The 25,589-nt window shown below is 33.2% G+C and overlaps 1 protein-coding gene across 2 annotated transcripts; it reads left to right on the top strand.

Annotated features, from left to right (window-relative positions):
• Positions 1-3,916: 3,916 nt before the first annotated feature.
• LOC115889682 (probable cytochrome P450 6a19) lies at positions 3,917-24,308 on the top strand. Of its 2 annotated transcripts, none has more exons than XM_030909740.1 (8): positions 3,917-4,225; positions 7,082-7,279; positions 7,331-7,465; positions 15,446-15,632; positions 18,966-19,116; positions 20,611-20,836; positions 21,203-21,454; positions 24,060-24,308. In XM_030909740.1, exons 1-8 carry the CDS (start codon positions 4,006-4,008, stop codon positions 24,224-24,226), a joined length of 1,536 nt encoding a protein of 511 aa, XP_030765600.1. In that variant the 5' UTR covers positions 3,917-4,005; the 3' UTR covers positions 24,227-24,308. The 2 variants fall into 2 exon arrangements, with proteins under 2 accessions (XP_030765600.1, XP_030765601.1); XM_030909741.1 differs by having other exon boundaries at positions 4,111-4,225; positions 7,071-7,279; positions 18,966-19,114; positions 20,609-20,836.
• The last annotated feature ends 1,281 nt before the right edge of the window (positions 24,309-25,589 follow it).

Raw genomic sequence — 25,589 nt, 5'->3', positions numbered from 1 at the left:
CCTGAGATACAGGGCGAATTTGGAATTGCATTTTTCGACTACCCTCGAGTCTGGGTCTCATAACTTATCGAAAACTGAAAACCTGAATCCCATAGTGTTTTTCACGTAGAATCCAGTAGCGTAACTAGTTTTTTCGCTCTGTATATTCTTTTTTATTTTATTTGCTTTGGTATGAGCTTTCTAAAAATATAAATAAATAATGTACTTCCTATCTTATAATGTATGTAGGCAAAAAGGCGTTGTCTAGCAGTGTTGCCTACCGCAAATATAATAATAAACTTATTCTTTCTTTTATTTCATTACATATTAACTCATATTCGCAATAAGCAGTTTTGTTCTAGAAATATACAGAGTGGTCCATTAATGCGAGGAAGTTCAATATTGTCGTGACATGTGCCGAATACAGATGTTGCATGGTTTGTAAAGGAACATATCCAAAAATATTTTGTTGAATACCTACATTATGTCGTTAAAAAAGTTATGATAAAGTTTTAGGTCTTTTTAAATTGCACCCCCCAATTTTCTGTGAAGATTGGAATTCTATTTGTGAAGATTGGGAAGAGATAGAAAATTGAAGCAACGCGATTTAACTTCGTCGCTGTTCTCCGCAGTGATGCCAAATCTGGGAAATTTTCCCGCTATTTAAATTAAAAATTAATTATTGTATTGATTATACTTAACTAATTACTTATACTAATTTTATTTTATTATTTTGACAATTTTTGCCTACCTTACATTGATTAGCAATACACACCACTGTTATCAGACTGTCTAATCAGATAACAATATCTAGAAAATACAACGATGCTAGTAACTTTCAATGAAGTAAAAGAAAAATATTTTTTTCTCAATTCCTATAAATATATTCTTTTAATCCAATTATCTAAAAATAATGAATATGATTCGATAATACCTATCAAAAATAATTACAAACAGAAAAAAAACGCGCGTGATATATCTTATCAGAATGTTACACACCTGTTTTGAAAAAGTATATTGGAAAATGATCCATGACCGGTGGTGCATCGTTGCCGGCGTTAGAAACATACTCGTAGAAAATTTCATGCAAATTATTTTGAACTGTCCAAATATTTATTCCCCGTATTGATTATACAGCAAAGTCGTAAATAGTTTTTTATAGACAATTTTGGACAAGCCGATTTTAACTAATTTTAGGAAAATTGCATCTATTTTTAAATTGAAAATGAATAGGTAACAAAACCAGGCAAGTGACAACATACTTTAAGTTGTCAACCTATTATTTTATGAATATACTAGCGTGTACCATGTGAATGGTGAGCAAAAATTTCCATTAACATACAAACTGGATAAAATTTTCTCACATTTATGTCAGCATGAGAAAAAATAATCGAGAAACCCTTCCTTATCGAACCTCTACACTCCACAGTCAATCCGTTTGCCAAAAATCAGCTTTATACGTCAAGCAGTTTAAGCAGAATCGTGATTACTCAATGGTTATGTTTTATGAACTACCCTGTATAAATTTTTAAAAAACCTTAAAATATGTAAAACAAAAAAATAAAATATACGTGTTTAAGAGTTTTTCCGAAAAACTCACCGGTTTTTAAGTAAAAAATATTCTAATATTTGAGGGATTGTTATTATCACCCCCTTAGAATTCGAGTTTCGAAAAATCCCTTTTAATCCAACCTCTACACCCTAAAGTCAATCCGTTTTCCAAAAATCAGCTTTTTACGTCAAGCGCTTTAAGCAGGATCGTGATTAATCAATGACCAGAGTTTTCGAAACACCCTGTATACAATTTTAAAAAATCTTAAAATATGTAAAAAACAAAATAAAATATACGTGTTTAAGGGTTTTTGCGGAAACTTGACCGTTTTTTTAAATAAAAAATATTGTAATATTTGAGGGGTGGTTTCACCCCCTTGGAACTGGAATTTCGTTTCGAAAAATCTCTTCTTATCGAACCTCTACACCCTAGAGTCAACCTGTATGCCAAAATTGAGCTTCTTACGTTGAGTGGTTTTAGCAGGATCGTGATTAATCAGTGAGTCAGTCACTTCAGGATTTTATATTATTAGTATAGATTATTCTCTAATGTTTTTTTTTATTTACTCAAATTTTGTGAAAGTGAATCATATTTTTTATTAATTATTTACGCGTATAAAACTACTTGTTACACGCAAAAACAATTTTAATGTGTAAAATACTATTTGTTACCTACACGTAAAAACTATTTTGTACGTGTAACACATATTTTTCTCCATTTCAAACACCTATAAATGTACCTATTAAACGTACATATTAACTAACGGACTATAAGAAGAAGACTAAATGAAGCAAATCTTATGTCAAGAAGGCCTACTTCGGGACCAGAACATACTGGATCTGTTGACTAGGACCGAGACTTTGAGACTTTTTTCTACTTTTTTAAAACTTATATGTAAAATATATTTGACTCACCGTGTATATCTTTAAAAATATTTGTGAAATGTGAACTACCATTAAACACATATTTTATAAAAGGTTTGGAGTGAAAATCTCAAATAGGAATCTTGATACAGAGCTTTTTCGGAACACGGAGCCATCTTGTATGTATGCATTTGTATATGTGTGTTTCTTTAAAAACTAAAGTGAAAGCAACGAATTTAAATGGGTAAACTTTGTAATATATCTTATGAACAATACAATGCAAAAAGTTTTATAAAAATTCGTTCACAGTAAATGAATTCCGAGGTTTGTATCCCATAACGACTTAAGGCACTCCACTACTTCAAATCAAAGTTACGGGATTTACCGTGCGGAATCTACGGGATCGATACCAGGGGACTCCCCTTACGGCTTGGCCATTAAAAATAAGTGAAACAAACAGGTTAATTGTTAGATTTCTTTCAATTACGTCAAATAAACTGCCGGACATAATTATCGGGACAAGCAAAATTTTAGGGTAAATTTAAAGTTGAATATCTCTCGAACTAAAAAAGATTTTGGGATGCGGATTGGACCGATATCCAAACTTTGGAAAAATATAAACGTGATCAGTCATTTTAGAAGAAGCACATTTTTTATGACGAATGCCCATTTTCCTCAAAATGTAAAAATTAAAAAAACTAAAAAAAAAATTGAAAATATTTCTAAAACGGTAAGTTTTTTAAGTGTGCTAAACCTTAATAAAATTTACCTTTATTTTAATCGTAGAAACTAAAAATGTAATAATATACAAGGTGTTCCATTTAATGTTCCACTTAAAATACAACTTTATTCCAAATATCTTGAAAACGGTTGCTCATTTTGATGTTTACAAAGAGACATTTTTTACGTAAACTGACGAAAATGTTTTTTTTTACTCAGTATTTTTTTTAATACAGGTACGGACAAAAATGTATTACTCTTCAAAACGGTTAAAAACATGTAGGTAGCGCCTGTAGAAGTAGGAGTCATATTGACATCGAAATCAAATTTATCATCTCAAAAAAACACCCAGACACAATGTTCAAATATCGACGTTAGTTATTGAGAAAAAATCGAAATAAAAATGAAATTTCCTCACCCTATATTTCCAAGTACTTTAAGAAATACAGGGTGTACACACCAAGTAATTTAGGAAATACATTTATAAGTACTTTCTTCCGTAGTTTTATCTGCAGAAGATGCTGCCAATAAAAATATCTTTATAATGTTTTAATTGATTATTGTTTAAAATAAGAACGTTTACTCATTCTTATATGAATGAATGAAATTATAAATGAATGAGCATAAAAAATACACAGTAATTCATTAATCGTAGTAAATAAAGTTGCAATAAGAATTTTGATATGGCGATATAGACTAAATCATGATGATATGCATCTTTAAAACCGAATTGTAATTGATAACAATAAACAAAAGGAAATTTGATTTATCTTATCTTTTAAACTATATTTTAGAATAGCACATATCTATAGTACCTATATCCCACGCCCCACACAGAATACAGTTATTTAAGCGCTTGTTTTGTATTCTGATTTCCAGATCTTTTTCGAAATGCTTACTTTAATTTTCGCGGCTATTGTAGTTACCGTAACGTACCTTTACGTTAAATACGACAAAACGTATCATTACTGGAAAAAAAGGGGTGTGGCTCAGTTAAATCCCATACCAATTTATGGCGACACGAAGAAATGTCTAGAAGGCAAGATTTCAGAGCCTGAAGATGCTTTGAACATGTACAAGAAATTTAAGGAAATGGGAGTTTCTCATGGAGGTAACTTTATAACAGTACTACCTTTATTTAGGGTTCCCATACGTCCGGATTTAACCGATATGTCCGGGGTGTCCGGTAGGAATTTGAAAATATGTCCCCGAAATCTAACTGTATAAACAAAAACAATAAAACGTATGATATTTTAATAGTTACGATGATTCATATCAACTGAACTGATGTTGTTGGAAAGTACCCTTATCTATTTGGTTATTTTTTGTTCGTTTTTGGTACACTCGTGAATAACAACTACTTTGAATTATTTTATCTTTATTTGGTTATGATTACATGCGCTTTATGAATGTAAATAAGCCTGTACAGGGTGGGTCAAATTCGACGCTCTTAAATGGAAACACCCTTTTCTATAGGAGATAGACGAAAACTAATATCGGTGTCTGGAGCTCAATTTTCATCAAAAACATGATGGTGAAAACCGCACATCAATATCTGTTACCGTTTCGGAGTTACGGGGTGTTTTTCAAAAATGTGCATTTTTAACAAATCGCTATAACTTTTTTGCTATGGAAAATTTTGTATTTCTATGCAAACATTTCCAAAGCACCTTTTTACGTAGAATTTAATTGTTTTAGTATAATTTTTTTAAAATTAATAATTTAAGAGTTATCAACAGAAAAATTGATTTTTTATTTTTCACATCCCTCTTCGAGATATAGAGTATATAAAAATTCGCCCGCTTTAAATAAGTAGGCTTTGAACGGCACCGGCTGTAATGTAAAAAGATTCTAGCTGTGAGCATCAATTAAAACGAAAATAATATTTGCTATGAGAGATGCAGAATTTTATAACAATTTAAAATATATTTAACCAACATCAACACATTTAAACTATATCTAATAACAATAAAAATAAATAGCAAACCAGGACATAAGATTTTGCTACAGGTGTTCGACATATCGACCGTCTTCTGTTATGGACAGACGGGGCAGTTTTTGAACATTTCTCGCGGAATTCATTAACTCAGTAGAGGTGAAAGATACCCTCTCATAACTGCTAAGTATTTCTAATTTTTGTCTAGATTATACGGAAGAATAAGGAACCTTTATTCTTCCGCAAATATATCCATAGGATTAGATCCATGGGCACTAAGTCAGGCGGCCTCGACGGCCAACGGCTGGGTGCTTGGTCAGCTATTCAATTATTCTTGAAATTGGCTGCAGAAATTTGCCGATAACTTCAGCGTTCAGAAGCGGTGCGTCGTCTTGCTGGAAAAATATGTTTTCGAGTTCCATTAAGGGCATATCATCAATGAGGGGTCCAAAGCCTACTAGTTAAAAGTGGCGAACTTTTAAAAATTCTGTATTTCGAAGGGGATTATAACAAAATATCAAGTGTGATATATTTTTGGAAAGGTAATTTTAAATTATTTTCAGTTAATTAAAAATATACAGGGTGTCCCATATAAAAAATCAAATTTTCTGTTGATAATTCTTAAATTATTAATTTTAAAAAAATTATACTTAAACCATTAAATTCTACGTAAAAAAGTGCTTTGGAAATGTTTTCATAAAAATACAAAATTTTCCATAGCAAAAAAGTTACAGCGATTTGTTAAAAATGAATATTTTTGAAAAACAGCCCGTAACTCCAAAACGGTAACAGATATTGTTGTGCGGTTTTCACCATCATGTTTTTGATGAAAATTGAGCTCCAGACACCGATATTAGTTTTTGTCTATCTCCTATAGAAAAGGGTGTTTCCATTTAAAAGCGTCGAATTTGACCCACCCTGTACAACGATCCATGCAAGTAACAGTTGCGCCTGTCATTTTAATATATAGGGTGAGTTTCCTACCATGTTCTCCATGGGTATCTCGGAAACTACTGGAGATAGAGAGTCGGTTAAATGAGGAAAGAATTGCAGTTTTGTGGGGTTATAAATATGCGCCTTTCAGATTTTTGAAAAAGTTCATGGCTTACTAGATATTTCGAAAAAAACAAATTTCGGCTATTTTAAAAATTGTCCTTGATTCCATTATAAGCTATTTTAGACAAAAAGTTTTCAGATAAAAGTTGTAGACAATCACATCAATATATATCAAATCAATAGAATAATAATGCTACAATTTTCTAGCGATATTTTCTGTTTCATTTCTTTCCGTGAATATCTTAGGCTATAACATATCACATAATACTACATTTTTTAGATATTTAAAAAAACTGCAATAAGTATAAAAAATATTTATCGTTTTATAAGAAAAAAATACATATTGGAGAAACAAAAAACAAACACAAACAGTTGCTGGAATTTAAAAGCCATGATAATAATAATTATGGCATTTAAGTAGGCATTTAAGGCTACCAACTAAATCCAAATATATTAAACAAATCTTCCGTGAAAATAAATATCCAAGTACAAAAATATTTGTTTTGCAAAAAAAAATAATAATAAAAATACATATCAAAATAGCAAACACATAAAACACGATAACAAGAACAGCTTCTAAAAAAAAATGTATGGTTGGTAAATACTGCTTAAAAAGCTTAGTACTAAAAAGTAGTGTTTGAGAGCCATGAATTAAGGCACATGAGACTATGAGACTCCGTAAAAGCATAAACATCACATTAACCAATCTCACCGCGACTTTTAAAGAGGGGGTTCCCCTTTAATAAACGAATTTTAAACGGGGGTTCTCCTTTTGTCAAGATATCAAGAAATTTCAAGATTTCTTGAATCAAGACAAGAAATCAGCTCTCAAGAAATGGTCAAGACAATTTTTTTTTAATTCTTGAGAATATTTCAAGACAAGACAAGAAATTGCTTGTCAGGACAAGATTTCTTGTCTTGCCGATCCCTAATTTAGAGTTATTTTTGTACTATATAAAACTAGAATTTACGCAGGTGTATACGTTGGAAACAGACCCGTATGGATGCCATTAGATCCTGAGCTCGTCAAGACTGTCACTACAAAAGACTATGACTATTTTGATGGTCATTTTGCAAATATACCAAAGAGACTGTTTTTTAATAATTTATTTCATATGACTGGAAACGATTGGAAAGATATGAGGAGGAAAATGACGCCTGTGTTTACAACAGGTAAGTACTTACAGATTTTGTGATCAACTAGCTAATTTTAAATTTGTATAGGAAAAATGAAGGTAATGTTAGATACCTTATTAGAAAAAGCAGACAGTTTGTCCAAGTTGATTGATAAAGTTGCCCAAACTTCCAAACCAGTCGAGATTAAAGGAATCATTGCTAGGTTCACGACAGATGTTATAGGTAAAGTTAATTATATAATAGAATAAGTAAACATACACATTATAGCCTTAGATTTTATTTATTTTCTATGATTAATGCGTTTAAACACACTAGTTATTGTTTAAGAATGTTTAAGAAGAAAATTAAAGAAGCGCTGCAGGAAACACAAGAACAACTAACAACAAATAATAACGAGAAGCACCATAAAGCGTGGATGACTAAAGAAATTTTAGACCTCATGGAAAAGCGGCGAAGTTTTAAAGGCACAGACCCTCAGAGATATAGAGACACTCACAGGCTTATCAGAAATAAAAACAAAGAAGCCAAAGAACTGTGGATGACGGAGAGGTGCCGCGAAGTTGAGGAGCTCCACCAAAAACATGACTTGTTTAACCTACATAAAAAAGTCAAAGAAGTCACTGGGAAACACAAACCTCGAACATGTACCAGAATCGTGGACGGTGAGAATCAACCAATCCTAACCGAACAAAAACTAGAGGAGGTATGGACTAATTACATAAGGGAACTGTTCGATGACGGTGGCCCCTCTTTTCACTCCCAAATAGAAACTGAAGAACACCAAAAACGGGAAAGCAGCTGGACCGGACAACATCTACCCAGAATTGATAAAACTAATAAACGAAGACAATTTAAAGTTATTGGTAAACCTCTTCAATTCTGTATACAATACCGGAAACATACCGCAGGACTGGCTAAGGTCGACATTTATACCTATTCCTAAAAAAACTGGTGCAAAAAGATGTGATGAGTTTCGTTTAATAAGTCTGATGAGTCAAGTCCTAAAGCTGTTTTTAAAGGTTCTGCATAATCGAATCCGAAGAAAATGTGAGTTAGACATAAGTGAACAGCAAATGGGATTTCGCGAGGGACTGGGGACGAGAGAAGCCCTGTTTGCGCTATCGGTGCTTTTGCAGAAGTGCAGAGATCAACGAAAGGAGGTACACCTATGCTTCATAGACTACACGAAGGCATTCGACTGCGTCAACCACAGGGAATTGCTGAGCATCCTTGAAAGAAGAGGCCTGGATACCCAAGACCTGAAAATTATCCAAAAGCTATACGAACAACAAGTAGCGACAGTAAAACTACAGGACACTGAAACAACAGCAATACCTATCAAGCGTGGAGTTAGGCAAGGATGCGTATTGAGCCCTATGCTCTTCAATATGTACTCCGAACTAATATTTCGAAATGCGCTTGAGGGATCAGAAGACGGCATAAAAGTGAATGGCAGGCTGATTAACAACATGAGATATGCTGATGATACCGTCGTTATTGCAGACACCACTGAGGGCCTGCAAAGACTTCTTGATAGACTGTCCTCGGTGGGCGACTCAATGGGTCTCAGGATAAATACAAACAAAACAAAAGTCATGGTGATAAATAGAGATGCAAGACAGGCAACGGAGGTAGTCGTAGGTGGGACACCAATAGCAAGAGTCTCAAAGTTTAGATATTTGGGCAGTTGGATTAGTGAAGACCTAAACCCAGACATTGAGATCAGAGCTCGAATTGAGATGGCTAGATCAAACTTCCTAAAATTGCGGAACCTACTGTGCGATAAACGTCTCAACATCCATATAAAAGACAACTTCGTCAAGTGCTACGTACTTTCCACACTTCTCTACGGGGTTGAGTCGTGGACACTCAAAGTAAGCGCAATGAATAAGTTGGAAGCATTTGAGATGTGGGTATATCGCAGAATGCTGAGAATACCATGGACTGACCGTGTCTCGAATGAACGAGTTCTAAACCAAATGAACAAGGACCGAGAACTCCTCGACATAATAAAAAAGAGGAAAGCAGCCTATTTGGGCCATATCATGAGACTAGCAAGTATGAATTCATTCAGCTCATCATCGAGGGTAAAATTGAGGGAAAGCGCGGACCCGGACGACGGCAATGCTCCTGGCTAAAGAACATCAGAGATTGGACAGGCCTGGACTCACATACTTTGCTGAGAAGAGCGAAAAATAGAGAGGAATTTGCCATGGTTGTTGCCGATCTTCACTGAATGGAGAAGGCACTTTAAGAAGAAGAAGTTATTATTTGTCATTGAACCTTTCCTTTAAAACACTTTAGTTAACTTTTGTTTTTGGAGGTCATTGTGAGGTTCTTTAATTAAAACTATTTAATTTTACTTGACGTTTTTCCAATCTATTTCTGGCATCTCGAAAAGCTGAAAGCAGCGCTGCACGCTCACAGAAATCTTAAGTCTTTTTTTGACTTAAATCGTTTTAATGTGTTAAATCATTTGATTTTAAGTCATATTTCGAAAACTGAATTAAGAATTATAATTCACTTTTCATCCATGTAAATTGTAGAGAGAAACAAGTCCTATAACATAGGATACAACATTTTAATGAACAATGCTTTCCATAAAATCAATAAAATGAAAAATATACGAAATAATATAACATGTACTGATTTCTTTCGAAAATCGACAACTATGAAACTATGAACCCTTCCCGGACCCAAACGGTACATTGTGAAACAGGAAATTGTAGAGAGAAACGAGCCCTATACAGGGGCGCATATACGGGAGGGGTAATGGGAGTAATACCCCTCCCAGAAAGAAATTAATTAACAAGATGAAATTTGGTATAAAATAAAATTGTTACAAAAAAGTTAATAATACAAATTAAAACAGAATATCCAAACCAATCCAAGTAGATTTTTTCCACAGTTATAATACCTTTTAACAGTACATATAAACTGCTTATAAACAGTTTATAATCATCTGCTGATGATGCTATCATGGTTAGCGAAACGCGCGTCCAGTGTAAAAGTAAAAGTGTTTTGGTGTATTGTGGTGATTTAGTGTTTTATTTTACCATAAAGTATACTAAGTGGTTCTTGAATTATGACCACGTCCATGAACGTCAATCAAGACGTCCAGGAACCTTCGTCTGAGAACTTCTAATCGAGACGATCCACTTATTGTAAGTTTATCGCTAAGAAACCGCCGTTTGCCAGCTTTTCAAATTCATAATGAATTGCACTTAAGGAATGTACATATATTAACTATCAGACTATAAAAGATTAAATGAAGCAAATCTTATGTCAAGAAAGCCTGCTTCGGAACCAGCACTTACTAGATGTGTTGACTAGGCCCAAAAGCAAAGGCATGGTCTTAATGTAATAGATACGAAAAATGTTAGTGTCTTTTTTTAAAAACGAATATTTCCAATAAAAATAAAGCTAAGTCATTTTGAAAATGACTTAGCTTTATTTTTATTGGAAATACTATTTTTATTGGAAATAAAATATAGGGCTCGTTTCTCTCTACAATTTCCTGTTTCACAATGTACCGTTTGTGTCCGGGAAGGGTTCATAGTTTCATAGTTGTCGATTTTCGAAAGAAATCAGTACAGGGTGGGTCAAATTCGACGCTTTTAAATGGAAACACCCTTTTCTATAGGAGATAGACAAAAACTAATATCGGTGACTGGAGCTCAATTTTCATCAAAAACATGATGGTGAAAACCGCACATCAATATCTGTTACCGTTTCGCAGTTACGGGGTGTTTTTCAAAAATGTGCATTTTTAACAAATCGCTGTAACTTTTTTGCTATGGAAAATGTTGTATTTCTATAAAAACATTTCCAAAACACCTTTTTAGGTAGAATTTAATGGTTTAAGTATAATTTTTTTAAAATTAATAATTTAAGAGTTATCAACAGAAAAAATGATTTTTTAATTGGGACGCCCTCTATATTTTTAATTAACTGAAAAGAATTTAAAATTACCTTTCCAAAAATATAGCACACTTGATATTTTGTTATAATCCCCTTCGAAATACAGAATTTTTAAAAGTTCGCCACTTTTAACTAGTAGGCTTTGGACCCCTTATTGATGATATGCCCTTAATGGAACTCGAAAACATATTTTTCCAGCAAAACGACGCACCGCCTCTGAACGCTGAAGTTATCAGCAAATTTTTGTAGCCAATTTCAAGAATAATTGGATAGCTAACCAAGATCCCAGCCGTTGGCCGTCGAGGCCGCCTGACTTAGTGCCCATGGATCTAATCTTATGGATATATTTGCGGAAGAATAAAGGTTACTTATTCTTCCGTATAATCTAGACAAGAATTAAATATACTTAGCAGTTATAAGAGGGTATCTTTCACCACCACTGAGTTTATGAATTCCGCGAGAAATTTTCAAAACTGCCCCGTCTGTCCATAACAGAAGACGGTCGATATGTCGAACACCTGTAGCAAAATCTCATGTCTTGGTTTGCTATTTATTTTTATTGTTATTAGATATAGTTTAAATGTGTTGATGTTGGTTAAATATATTCTAAATTGTTATAAAATTCTGCATGTCTCATAGCAAATATTATTTTCGTTTTGATTGATGCTCACAGCTAGAATTTTTTTGCATTACAGCCGGTGCCGTTCAAAGCCTACGTATTTAAAGCCGGCCGAATTTTTATATACCTACTCTATATCTCGAAGAGGAATCGAGCAAGATATCAAGTGTGTTATATTTTTGGAAAGGTAATTTTAAATTCTTTTCAATAAATTAAAAATATACATGGTGTCCCATATAAAAAAACAAATTTTCTGTTGATAATTCTTAAATTATTAATTTTAAAAAAATTATACTTAAACCATTAAATTCTACATAAAAAGGTGCTTTGGAAACGTTTTCATAAAAATACAAAATTTTCCAGAGCAAAAAAGTTACAGAGATTTGTTAAAAATGCATATTTTTGAAAAACACCCTGTAACTCCGAAACGGTAACAGATATCGATATGCTGTTTTCACCAGCATGTTTTTGACAAAAATTGAGCTCCAGACACCGATATTAGTTTTTGTCTATCTCCTACAGAAAAGGGTGTTTCCATTTAAAAGCGTCGAATTTGACCCACCCTGTACATGTTATATTATTTCGTATATTTTTCATTTTATTGATTTTATGGAAAGCATTGTTCATTAAAATGTTGTATCCTATGTTATAGGACTTGTTTCTCACTACAATTTCCTGTTTCACAATGTACCGTTTGTGTCGGGGAAAGGATCATAATTTCACAGTTGTCGATTTTCGAAAGAAATCAGTACATGTATATTATTTCCTATATTTTTCATTTTATTGGTTTTATCGAAAGCACTGTTCATTAAAATGTTGTATCCTATGTTATAGGGCTTGTTTCTCTCTACAATTTCCTGTCTCACAATGTACTGTTTGTGTCCGGGAAGGGATCATAGTTTCATAGTTGTCGATTTTCGAAAGAAATCAGTACATGTATATTATTTCGTATATTTTTCATTTTATTGATTTTATGGAAAGCATTGTTCATTAAAATGTTGTATCCTATGTTATAGGGCTCGTTTCTCTCTACAATTTCCTGTCTCACAATATACCGTTTGTGTCGGGGAAGGGATCATAGTTTCATAGTTGTCGATTTTCGAAAGAAATCAGTACATGTATATTATTTCGTATATTTTTCATTTTATTGATTTTATGGAAAGCACTGTTGTATCCTATGTTATAGGGCTTGTTTCTCTCTACAATTTCCTGTCTCACAATGTACCGTTTGTGTCCAGGAAGGGTTCATAATTTCATAGATGTCGATTTTCGAAAGAAATAATTAAAATAAATTAATTTCTTTCTGGGAGGGGTAATTACCCCCATTACCCCTCCCGTATATGTGCCCCTGCTCTGATGTATGGAAGCAATGCTACCCCACTGGGAGGTGTATTTTCTCCCTCTTGCCTTTCAACAGGTCTCCTAGGTCTTATGGCTCGTCTGATCGTCTGCTCTCGGTATCCATTGGCTTGTAAGCACAAAACACATACACAAGGAGAAGTGCGAGCGCCTTGCTAAATATTGGAAAGTGAAATTGACGTTTAAATTTGACACTGTTGACAAGTCTACTGCTACTAGCGCCCCCAATATCGCTTGTAGAAACTACGGACTAGATTGTAACGCATGGCGGGAACTTTAAAAAAATAAAAAAATTTAATTCTTCATTTATTTTTAATTATGACATACATAAAAACACAAAAAATACACCATTTTTTAAAAATATGTTTAATATCATTATCTAATATACAACAGAAATTAATTTCAACAAAATAAATTAATAAAATTAAAAGAATAATGTCACAAGTAGATCAAGAGACAAAATTAATTATAACAAAACTAAAAAAAATGGCGTCATAGATGGCTTAGAAATGAAGCCATCTATGAATTATATAGGAAATGTCATCGATCATCATTTTTAAGCCAGCTGGACGATTATTTCAAACATACAAGCTGAGTTCGTTCATAGTGCTCTTAGAAATCTAGATAAACAAATAATAATAAATTAAAAGTATTCCAGGGGAAAAGAGAGGAAGAACCTGTATCGTCTCTGATATCTGTCAGGGTATTGTTGAAAGTGTCATCTTTTTGCTCGAAGTTTTCAGGTCGATTAAAAGATGACATTTACAACAATACTTTGCCGTAACTTTCACAAATATCAGAGAGAGAGTACAGGTATTGCCTCTCTTTTCCTCTGAGATGCTTTATATCTGTTGTTCTTTGTTTATCTATATTTCTCAGAGCATAATGCCAGAACACGACTACAGTATATAATAATTTCAATATCCTAAGTGGAAAGAAAAAGATCACCCTTCTGTTTTGTACTATGGTCCCTTTCTTCCGATGGCTCATCTCGTTGATATTTAGGAAGGTATCCATAAAATATATATTTTATTATCGGTCCTGGGATGAAAAAATATAAAATTCAATTTGATTTGATGACCCTTTTCTGTCACCTAAATCAGGAGAATGACAATGAGCATGTTAAGATGAAAAAAAACTTATTTATCAACACTTACCTACACGTTAATCCAAGGAGTTTTATCAAAAACCTATATTTGCCTAAATAATTTATGTATTCAATTTACAAAGCAAACTGCAGCGTGTAAACAAAAGAAATAAAATGGCGACAAGTCAACGTCAACGACCCGACAAGGAGAAATGTGGTGTTCGAATAACAAATTATGGATTGCAAAAAATTGCTTTTGTCTCCTTTCAACGCACACTTTAGTTTTGAACTTGAGTTTTAGAGATGAACAGTTATACTGAAAGAATGTCAAGGTTTTATCTGTCACTCTTGTCAATAATTTATCGGTAAGGAAGATTCCTAGAAAATCGCTTGTAGTCAAGTTTTCAACCATTTCCAGTTCTCCCATAAGAAGTGTCATCCACCTGCTTGTAAGGCTCTGTCTAGGTGCTCTAATTCCTCAGTGATGTGTAGAGGTTCACAGTTCACAACCCCTCCCCTCCGTATCAGTACCAGACCAGTCCTCGAGTCGTTCACTGCGCCCTCGACCTCTACGCCACTGATGAAGACTGCCGCAGATGCAGTCGAAAGCTGTGGAGCAAACCACTTTTAATTTTTTTTATTATCTTAAATACCATTATTTTTTTATTTGAAATTGCTGTAGGTTGGAAAAATAGTAATAACAACTAATAGAAATAATATTTAATAATAATTTAGGTAAAATATTTAATTTATTAATTTTATTAATAGCTGTGATTAATAAAATTGCGTTTATCTTATCAAGGAGGCCGAATTCGACAAAATATCACGAGATAACTTTTAATTGTCATACAATAAACGGTCTACACAATTTTATATCAAAAGAAGAAAAGTCAGTGGCGCACATGTTTTTTTTTGAAAAATATTCCAGGGATAACCCATATGCATGTCTATGATGAATTTATCGACACTTTTTTTAGCATTAAAATATGTAGCACTTTCATTCGAATCACTAAAAGTACTTGGAAGCAAATTATAATAACTCGAAAGATTATTAAGACTTTAAAACTCTGTAGCTACAAAATAAAGCAGAACCGGACCTAAGTTGATATGAAAAATAAATCTTATTTTTATGTGAGGAATCTCGTCACGAAAAATGGCATATGATATAATAATATAAAACTGATTATTAGTGATTATTACTGCTGGTATTTTTTAGGAAGTTGTGGATTTGGAATCGAATGCAATTCTATAGAGGATGAAACGTCCGAATTTTTCGTAAAAGGCCAAGAAATATTCCGAAAAACTAGCACAGAAATTTCATTTTTTAAAAAACTTCTATTGATACTTGGTTTGGTTCAAAGAGCGATGCCCATGGACTTTTCTGGAATAGAAAATTTCTTTAGGTAATTTATTAACAACATTATACAGACTGTTTCGGAATAAGTGTCCGATATTTTAAAGAGTAATTTTTCAAATATTTTTAAGAAAAAATAGTTCATATAATCATGTGTTCTAAAATGCTTCGTTTTTGACATACAGTGTTTCAAAGTTTTAAGAAAAAAAATTGTATTATACAGGGTGAGTATTAAATAAGTACAAATATTTTCAGGACTGTTAGATCTCGATAAAAAATATCTCGATAAATCCAAATTAACCAAGTTATTTTACTTTGAAATTTTCAAAAAAGAAATGATTTTTTTTACTTAAATTTCTGAACCGCTGGATCTATTCTGGGTTTCCTTTCTTGTAAATTTAATCGATTACTTATGTTGCCATATTATCGCGAAATTGTATTTTTAACTAAAATCTAAAAAAAAATCCAAAAATTCCAAATTTTAATTTTTTTGCGAAAAAAAACTCATAATCGTGTTTCTGGGGTCAAAATATACTACCCTTAAAAATATTTGCACTTATTTATTACTCACCCTGTATATATAGAACAAGTGGTGTCATTCAAATATCTAGCGACAAAAATAACAAGCACTAGGAATCTCAAGTAGGAATTAAAAACCCAAACATCAATAACAAAACGGTTCCTAGAACAACAGAAATGCGAACACTTAGATCAATTTTAGGATATACCTTATATGACCGAAAAAGAAATGAAGATATAAAAGAAACATGTGAAATACAGGATGTAGTAAGATCTAGGGTAAGAAACAAGAAAAAAGAGTGGAGAGACCATGTGGACAAGATACCAAACGACCGGCTAGCGAAAATTGCTAAGGAGAAAAGACCGAACACGCCCCCACCGACCGCCTGCGCGACCACCTATAAGGTGGTATGAAAGCTGGTCTTCTTCATCCGAACTGTTCTTAGGGAACCATTGAAGAAAACACAGGACTTGGTAACGAAGAAGTAGAACGGACGAAGAAGAAGAACGAAGACATACAAAACACCATATCAGATTTTTCCAATTTCATCAAATACAGGGTTGTTCACCACATACGACACGGAGTATTGTAGCTAAACGATGAGATTTTTACAAATTGTAAGTTTGGGGTTCGTTGAAGGACTATTAGAGCTGCAATTTAAAAATATTTTTACAAGATACAGAGTGTCCCAAATAAATAAAAAATATCAAAGTTGTATTTTTTTAAATGGAACACCCTGTATATTATTACATTTTTAGTTTCTACGATTAAAATAAAGGTAAATTTGATTAAGGTTTATTATACTTAAACCTTACCGTTTTTGAAATATTTTCAATTTTGTGAAATTGCAGTAAAATTTTTAAAGCTTAATTTCTCCAAGGGTATCAATGTTTTTAATACTAAATATTTAATTAAGTTTATTTATTGATCAGTTATTGTGTTGCAATAATAAAAATAATACTACCTTATACAGAGTGTCTAAAAGTTTATTTTAAATAATTATTAGCTTCAAACGGCAATAACTTCTTTAATTTAAATGGAATGCCCTATATATTTTAGGAGAATCAGATGCACAATTAAATTGTCTATCAAATTGTATTATACCATTTTTTACCTATCTCTTCAAGTTTTCGTAAAAAATGTATTTTCTTATAATTTAGACCTCATTTATCGATATACCCATGGAATATTGACATTTGAGATTGTGTTTAAAGCAACAAATGTACAAAATGTACAGGCTAGTAATATTATCGTTTTTAGCAAAACGATAATATTACTAGCCCATTTGTATGCAAAAAGAAAACTATTTAAATCTTTATAAAAGAGTATACCATTAATTAAATATAACACCATTATTTCCGCCCATATACAAATTAATTACATACTTAATTGTGTTCGTTTATAAATTATTATAAATAAATGTGGATTTGAGTAAGAAATCAATATAATAATAAGTTATCAAATTAGTCTCTGTTGTTATAAATAAGCATTTATTAAAAAATGAAATATAATTTTTAAGGTGTTACTTTTTATCACACTGTCTATTGCCCATACAAAATTCAGTTTTTTTAGTATTTGGAGCAATTATTATTAATCAACGCAAACAGTCAGTTAATGTAGTTTGAATACTGGAATCATATTAATTGATCCTCTTTAACAAATATTTAAACAGTTTTTTTTTTATTTTTTAATGAAATAAACGAATTATATCGACAATATTAGTATCTGTACTCTTTAGAAATTTGGTACATCTTTAAAAATAATCTAAAATGTCAATAGTCCATGGGTATATTGATAAATAAGTTCTAAATTACAAGAAAATGCATTTTCTACGGAAACTTAAAGAGATAGGAAAAAAATGGTATAATATAATTTGATAGATAATTAAATTGTGCATCTGATTCTCGTAAAATATACAGGGTGTTCCATTTAAATTAAACAAGTTATTGCCGTTTGAAGCTAATAATTATTTAAAATAAATTTTAGACACTCTGTATAAGGTAGTATTATTTTTATTATTGCAACACAATAACTGATCAGTAAATAAACTTCAGTAAATATTTAGTATTAAAAACTTTGATACCCTTGGAGAAATGAAGCCTTAAAATTTTTACTGCAATTTCACAAATTTGAAAATATTTCAAAAACGGTAAGGTTTAAATATAATAAACCTTAATCAAATTTACCTTTATTTTAATCGTAGAAACTAAAAATGTAATAATATACAGGGTATTCTATTTAAAAAAATACAACTTTGATATTTTTTACTTATTTGGGACACTCTGTATCTTGTAAAATTATTTTTAAATTGTACCTCTAATAGTCCTTCATCGAACCCAAAACTTACAATTTGTAAAAATCTAATCGTTTAGCTACAATACTCCGTGTCGTATGTGGTGAACAACCCTGTATATTGAAATGGTTTTTATTTTTTTATTGGAAGACCGTGCATCCGACAATAAAAGCCAAGAGACATAACTTGTTCTAAAATCAATGGGCATGCTAAAAATAATGTTATGTTTAATTTTTATCTTAATAAAAATGGTGGGTACCAAGCCAAATATTCGTTTCCCCTTACGAACACCACTGGCAAAAATTGACGAATATATTTTTTTATCGAAAAATGGCCCTTAACGGTGAAAAGAGTTGCTTAATCTGTAATGCTCTGTTAATAAAAAATGCTCTGTATCTCGAAAACAAAGCATTTTAGAACACATGATACGGACTTTTTACAGTAACAATACAATCACCCTCTGAAATTTTGGACACCTGTTCAGACTTTTAATTAGAATATCTAAACAAACAATAAGTTTATTGAAAAATAGAAAAGAAAGTTTATTATATTTTTCTATTTTTTTTTAGAAAAGTTATTAAAGCTACCGTAACCTACAGAGAAGAAAACAAAGTGATCAGAAAGGACTTTATTCATCTCATGATTCAGTTAAAAAACAAAGGCGCAATTACAGAGTTTACCAATGAAAATGATGACATTTACAAAAAAACTGTCAAAGGACAATAATACCGAGTGTTTAAATTCCGCTCTCACCACTATCACTAGGATGCCAGAAACGGCAGGAGATACAGGGTTGTTTAAATAGGGACAAAGTTGCCTGTTAGTGAGCCCAGTGGTAATTGGTTTGGTAATCGATCTTATCTTTATCATTTCTGGAAATATTTTCGAAAAAACTCAAATTTTCCGTTTTCGTTTTTCGAGTTTATTTTGGCAGTTAAAAAAATCTACAATTAAATTAATTTTATTCGTTTCTGACCTTAAATGTCACTTTAAGATGGTTTCTAGGATCCTCAACTTCGTTTTGTTTTTAAATCTTGGAGAGCTGGATTTTTAATTTAATTTTTTATAAGTTTACTAACGTGTACCAGCGACTTCGATCGCGTCAAATTAATCATTTGTAATGGTGATGATAAAGCAAAGCAAGAATTTCCATTAACATACAAACTGGATAAAATTTTCTCAAATTTATGTCAGCATGAGAAAAAACAATATGGGGATATTATTATATAACTTGGTAATATTTGAGGGGTAGTTTTATCTCGTTGGAATTTGACTTTCGAAAAATCCGTTTGCCAAAAATAAGCTTTTTACGTCAAGCAGTTTAAGCAGAATCGTGGTTAAGAAATTACCCAACTATTTGGAACACCCTGTATGGTTTTTTAAAAAATTTCAAAATATGTAAAAAAAACAAATAAATTATGCTTGTCCAAGCGTTTTCCCGAAAGACTAACCGTTTTTAAATAACAAATATTGTAATATTTGAGGGACGTTTTCACCCTCTTGGAATTTGAGATTCAAGAAACCCCTCCTTATCGAATCTCTACACCCCACAGTCAATCCGTTTGCCAAAAATCAGCTTTAAACGTCAAGCAGTTTAAGCAGAATCGTGATTACTCATGGTTATATTTTATGAAAAACCCTGTATAAATTTATAAAAAATCTTAAAATATGTAAAACAACAAAATAAAATATACGTGGTTTAAGAGATTTTCCGAAAAACTCACCGGTTTTTTTTTCAATAAAAAATATTTTAATATTTGAGGAATAGTTTCACCACCTTAGAATTCGAGTTTCGAAAAATCCCTTCTGATCGAACCTTTACACCCTAAAGTCAATCTGTTTTCCAAAAATCAGCTTTTTACGTCAAGCGCTTTAAGCAGGATCGTGATTAATCAATGACCAGATTTTTCGAAACACCCTGTATATATTTTTAAAAAATCTTGAAATGTGTAAAAAAACAAAATAAATATATACGTGTTTAAGCGTTTTTTCGGAAGCTCGTCGTTATGACCAATCCGAGCGTCGCGTCGTACCATCGTTATTAACGGATAACAGACGCATGAAAATCAATCTTAACAGGCAATATTGCTCAAATTTAACCCACCCCGTATCTCTTACCGTTTCCTAGGTCCCATGGTGAGAGTCGAATTTGAAAGTCCCGCTATGCAATTTTAGAAATTAACAATTTTTCTATACCTATTTACTGTATTTTTAGACGGTATATCATTTGAAGATCTTGTGGGGGAAGTTCTCCTCTTTTTCTCAGCCGGATATGAAACATCTTCAACAACAATGTCGTTCGCGTTACTTGAACTTACTCAACATCAAGATATTCAGGATAAATTAAGAGAAGAAATAAGAGAAGTGTTGCAAAGACATAATGGTAAAATGTCGTACGATGCGCTTCAGGAAATGATTTATTGCGAATCTGTTATTAAAGGTACTAATTTATACAGGATCCTGTAATAGTGCGTCGGGCATTTGTAGCTCTTAGAATAACAACTTGGGAATTTTGTTTTAAGTGCAAACATAAAGCTTGGGTCATCCTGTAATTAGGGGTTTCCATACGTCCAGATTTACCCGGATATGTCCGGATTTCTTAATGTGTCCAGACTGAAAAAAGTCGCAGATTGTGTCAGAATTTGAAAAAATGGCCTAAAAATCTAATTGTTATTAAACTCTCACTATCATTCTCCATTTCTAAATATTTTGTCCGGATTGCAGAGGTCACTTGTCCGAAATTTCCAAAAAATTGTATGGGAACCCTACGTATAGTTAATAAATAATAAAAAAATATCTTTTCCAGAGACTCTACGTATGTATCCACCTTTAGCTATTCTCCCCAGAACGTGCACCAAAAACTATAAAATCCCGAACTCTGATGTCGTTATTGAAAAGGGTACATCTTTAAAAATACCAGTGTGGGGAATTCACAATGATCCAGATTACTTCCCTAATCCAACTGAATTTAATCCTGATAGATTTAGTCCTGAAAATAAACACAAAATTAATCCGTATACTTATATACCGTTCGGAGATGGTCCAAGACAATGTTTAGGTGAGTATCTATAAATTAGTTTAGAATTTAGAATGAGTGGGAGGGGGGTTAATCACTGCGACCTTACAGATCCATTGTGTCCCCCTTTCTTGAGTCATAACTCATCATACAGTCCCAGGGCTTTGACAAAAGCCAGTATCTGGGACGGTTTTATAGAGGGTAGTTCTCCATCTCCAATATCAGTCGTACCAAAATTCATGGCACGAATGGTTGTCGTCTCGGCGCACTCAGTGATGAGGTGTTCTGGTGTTTCCCCATCTTCCCCACAGAATCTGCATTCGCCGTTTCTTCTTAGTTTCAATCTACTGACGTGTTCATTGAGGAGACAGTGTCCTGTTAAAAACCCCGTGACAATCCGAAGATTGTTCTTACTTAAACCCAGGAAGATCTGTGATTTTTCTTGATCATAAGCCCTCAGAAACTTCTTCGAGTGTCTTAGACCGTTGCAAGATTTCCATTCCAGGTTGCGGATGGAATCTTCCAAGTTCTTGAGTTCCGCCTTGAGTTGGTTACCACTTGAAAAGCAGAACGGTTCTGGTCCAGTTAGTGGAGTGTTCGCTCCTTTCCTAGCTAGATTATTTGCTTTTTCATTGCCTTCTATCCCTTGGTGAGCAGGCACCCAGAATAGGAGGACTTTGTTTTCTTTGCCTAATTTATTCAGCTTCTAATGCATTCTTTGACCAATTTCGAATTGATTGATACTGAGTTGATCGCTTTTAACGCTGCTTGACTATCAGACAAGATGGCTATTTCTTGTTTCCGATAGTTCCTATCTAAGATAAGTTGTACGCATCTTTCGATAGAGTAGATTTCTGCCTGTAGGATACTAGGGTAAGTGCCCATTGGTTCGGAGTATTTAGCTCTCGGCCCAAACACTCCGATCCCTGTTCCCGTATTGGTTTTGGAAGCATCAGTATACCAAGTTATGGTATGGTCTTTTAACTGCTGGGCAAGCGTTTCGCTCTTCCAATCCTTTTTATTGCTCAATACTACATGGAGATGTTTCTCAAAGTTGTACGTTCTTAGCATATCGTCCACTGGGAGTTGCAGGAGTGGTATTTCCTTTATGAGGGTGTTCCAAGCCCCTGATCTGACAATTCTCCCAGTACTAATTCCGTTAGTGACCATTCTAATCAATGTCGCATTGGCATATCTACCAATGACAATGTGCAGTGGTGTTAGATCTAGAATGACCTCCATTGCTGCTGTTGGACAGGTTCTCATGGCTCCTGTGATGCAAACGCATGTTAGTCTCTGGACTTTGCATAGGTTTAGCCTTGCCGTCCGTTGCTCTAGTTTTGTGTACCAGGCAACTGCTCCATAAGTAATCATGGGTCTTACTATCATGGTATACATCCAGCGCAAAATGTTAGGGAAGCAGCCCCATCTATTTCCGGCCAGTCTTCTGCATATCATGAGAGCCTTTATGGCTTTGCTGGTAGTGTTCTTAATATGCCTGTTCCACAGGAGTTTACTGTCCAGGGTTATTCCCAGGTATTTAACTTCCTGTGTTGGCAGTATTTCCTTTCCATCTAGTTGGATTCTTTTCAAGTTTTTCAGACTTCGCCTTCTGGTGAATGGCACTATCGCGGTTTTGTCTGAGTTGATACTCAGCCCGACAGTCCTACACCATCTCTCAGTGATACGGAGTCCTCTTTGGATAATATCACACAAGGTGCCTTCATGTTTCCCCCGAGCGATCATGACTATGTCATCTGCATACCCAATGCAGTGTATTCCCGCTAGAGTTAATTCATCTAGTAGTTCATCCACCACCAAGCTCCACAGCAAAGGGGAGGTTACTCCACCTTGTGGAGTTCCTTGCGTTGTTTTAACAGCTACAGTTTTGGTGCCCATCTGAGCCTCTGCTGTTCGTGTTGACAGCATTTCCCAAAACCAGCGAATAATAGTTCTGTTCACCCCTCTTGTTTCTAGAGATCGCCTGACCACCTTATGTGGTATATTGTCAAACGCCCCCGCAATATCCAAGAAGGCACAAATTGCTGTTTCTTTGCTATCCAGACTTGTCTGTATTAGCTCCGTTAATTGGTACAGAGCAGTTTCTGTGGATCTGCCCGTTCTATATGCATGCTGACTATCATGCAGTGGTTTAACCTTTAGATGATTTTCTCCAATATGGTTGTCAACTACTTTCTCCAGCGTTTTTAGTATGAACGATGTGAGACAAATAGGCCTAAATGACTTGGGATTTGTCCAGTCAGTTTTGCCTATTTTGGGTATGAAGATTACTTTTGCTCTTCTCCATGTGGTTGGTATATATCCCATCGCTAGACTGCTTCTTGTAATGCTTAGCAGATGGTGAGTAGCTATTTGCTGACCTTCCTTTAGAAGGGCAGGAAAGATCCCATCCACTCCTGCTGCTTTATAGGGCTGAAAGGTGTCGATCGCCCATTTCAGTTTTTGTTCTGTTATTACTAGCTTGGCCACTTCCCAATCTTCCCTGCAAGGATTGTTGAAACCAAACCAAAATTCTAAAAAAAAATTCTAAATCTATAAATTAGTTGCTATTTTTATCAATATTGAAAATATACGCATCGTTATTACAAGAGGAAAATACAATTATGATATATCATACAATTTGCAGGTTTAAGATTTGCAATGATGGAATCAAAAGTAGGATTGGCAGTACTTTTAAGAAATTATAGGTACACGCTTCATTCAAGTACTCCATACCCTCCCAAATATGTTACGAACAATTTTATTCCCACAGTTGATGGAGGAATTATGGTGAATGTAACAAATGTCAATTAATTTATTAGGTATTTGTAAAAGCTTTTTTTGTATTGAATTAATAAAGAATGTAGTTAAAAAATGAATAAATAATAAGAGTTAATTTTTGACTGTATATCATAAAGGTGCGTTCACATGAGTTAAGTCACTTGAATTCATATGAAGGTAATATAACCGTCTAACTGAATGTGGTAGGCTATTGTGGGCAGTATTGAAAATATTTACATACACTGAGATGCAAAATAAACGCAACGGAGAATTTTTTGGTTAAATTTGAAGTGTTATATTTTTGTTATTTTTAGCTCTATTTCCATGAATTTTTTAGCAAGCTGTTTTCTTTAAAACACCCTTTAAACATCTTTAAAACAAAAAAGGTAGAAAAAAGACTCAAAGTCTCGGTCTCAACGTTTATATAATATTAAAGAGTGACACGTGTTTCGCTCATACGAGCATCATCAGACCTCACAAAAAGAACCTAAATAAATAACAAAAAACTATTCTCTCTCTCTCTCTCTCTCTCTCTCTCTCTCTCTCTCTTTTTATAACCAACCTTATAACATAGGATACAACATTTTAATGAACAGTGCTTTCCATAAAATCAATAAAATGAAAAATATACCAAATAATACACATGTTCTGGTTTCTTTCGAAAATCGACATCTATGAAACTATGAACCTTTCCTGGACACAAACGGTACATTGTGAGACAGGAAATTGTAGAGAGAAACAAGCCCTATAACATAGGATACAACATTTTAATGAACAGTGCTTTCCATAAAATCAATAAAATGAAAAATATAGGAAATAATATACATGTACTGATTTCTTTCGAAAATCGACATCTATGAAACTATGAACCCTTCCTGGCCACAAACGGTACATTGTGAGACAGGAAATTGTAGAGAGAAACAAGCCCTATAACATAGGATACAACATTTTAATGAACAGTGTTTTCCATAAAATCAATAAAATGAAAAATATACCAAATAATACACATGTTCTGATTTCTTTCGAAAATCGACATCTATGAAACTATGAATCCTTCCTGGACACAAACGGTACATTATGAGACAGGAAATTGTAGAGAGAAACAAGCCCTATAACATAGGATACAACATTTTAATGAACAGTGCTTTCCATAAAATCAATAAAATGAAAAATATACTAAATAATACACATGTTCTGATTTCTTTCGAAAATCGACATCTATGAAACTATGAACCCTTCCTGGACACAAACGGTACATTGTGAGACGGGAAATTGTAGAGAGAAACAAGCCCTATAACATAGGATACAACATTTTAATGAACAGTGCTTTCCATAAAATCAATAAAATGAAAAATATACCAAATAATACACATGTTCTGATTTCTTTCGAAAATCG

The sequence above is a fragment of the Sitophilus oryzae genome, unplaced genomic scaffold, assembly GCF_002938485.1.
Source record: "Sitophilus oryzae breed Bouriz unplaced genomic scaffold, Soryzae_2.0 scaffold_829_pilon_pilon, whole genome shotgun sequence".
Lineage (NCBI taxonomy): Eukaryota > Metazoa > Arthropoda > Insecta > Coleoptera > Curculionidae > Sitophilus > Sitophilus oryzae.
This window is presented reverse-complemented; position numbering and strand designations above follow the sequence as displayed.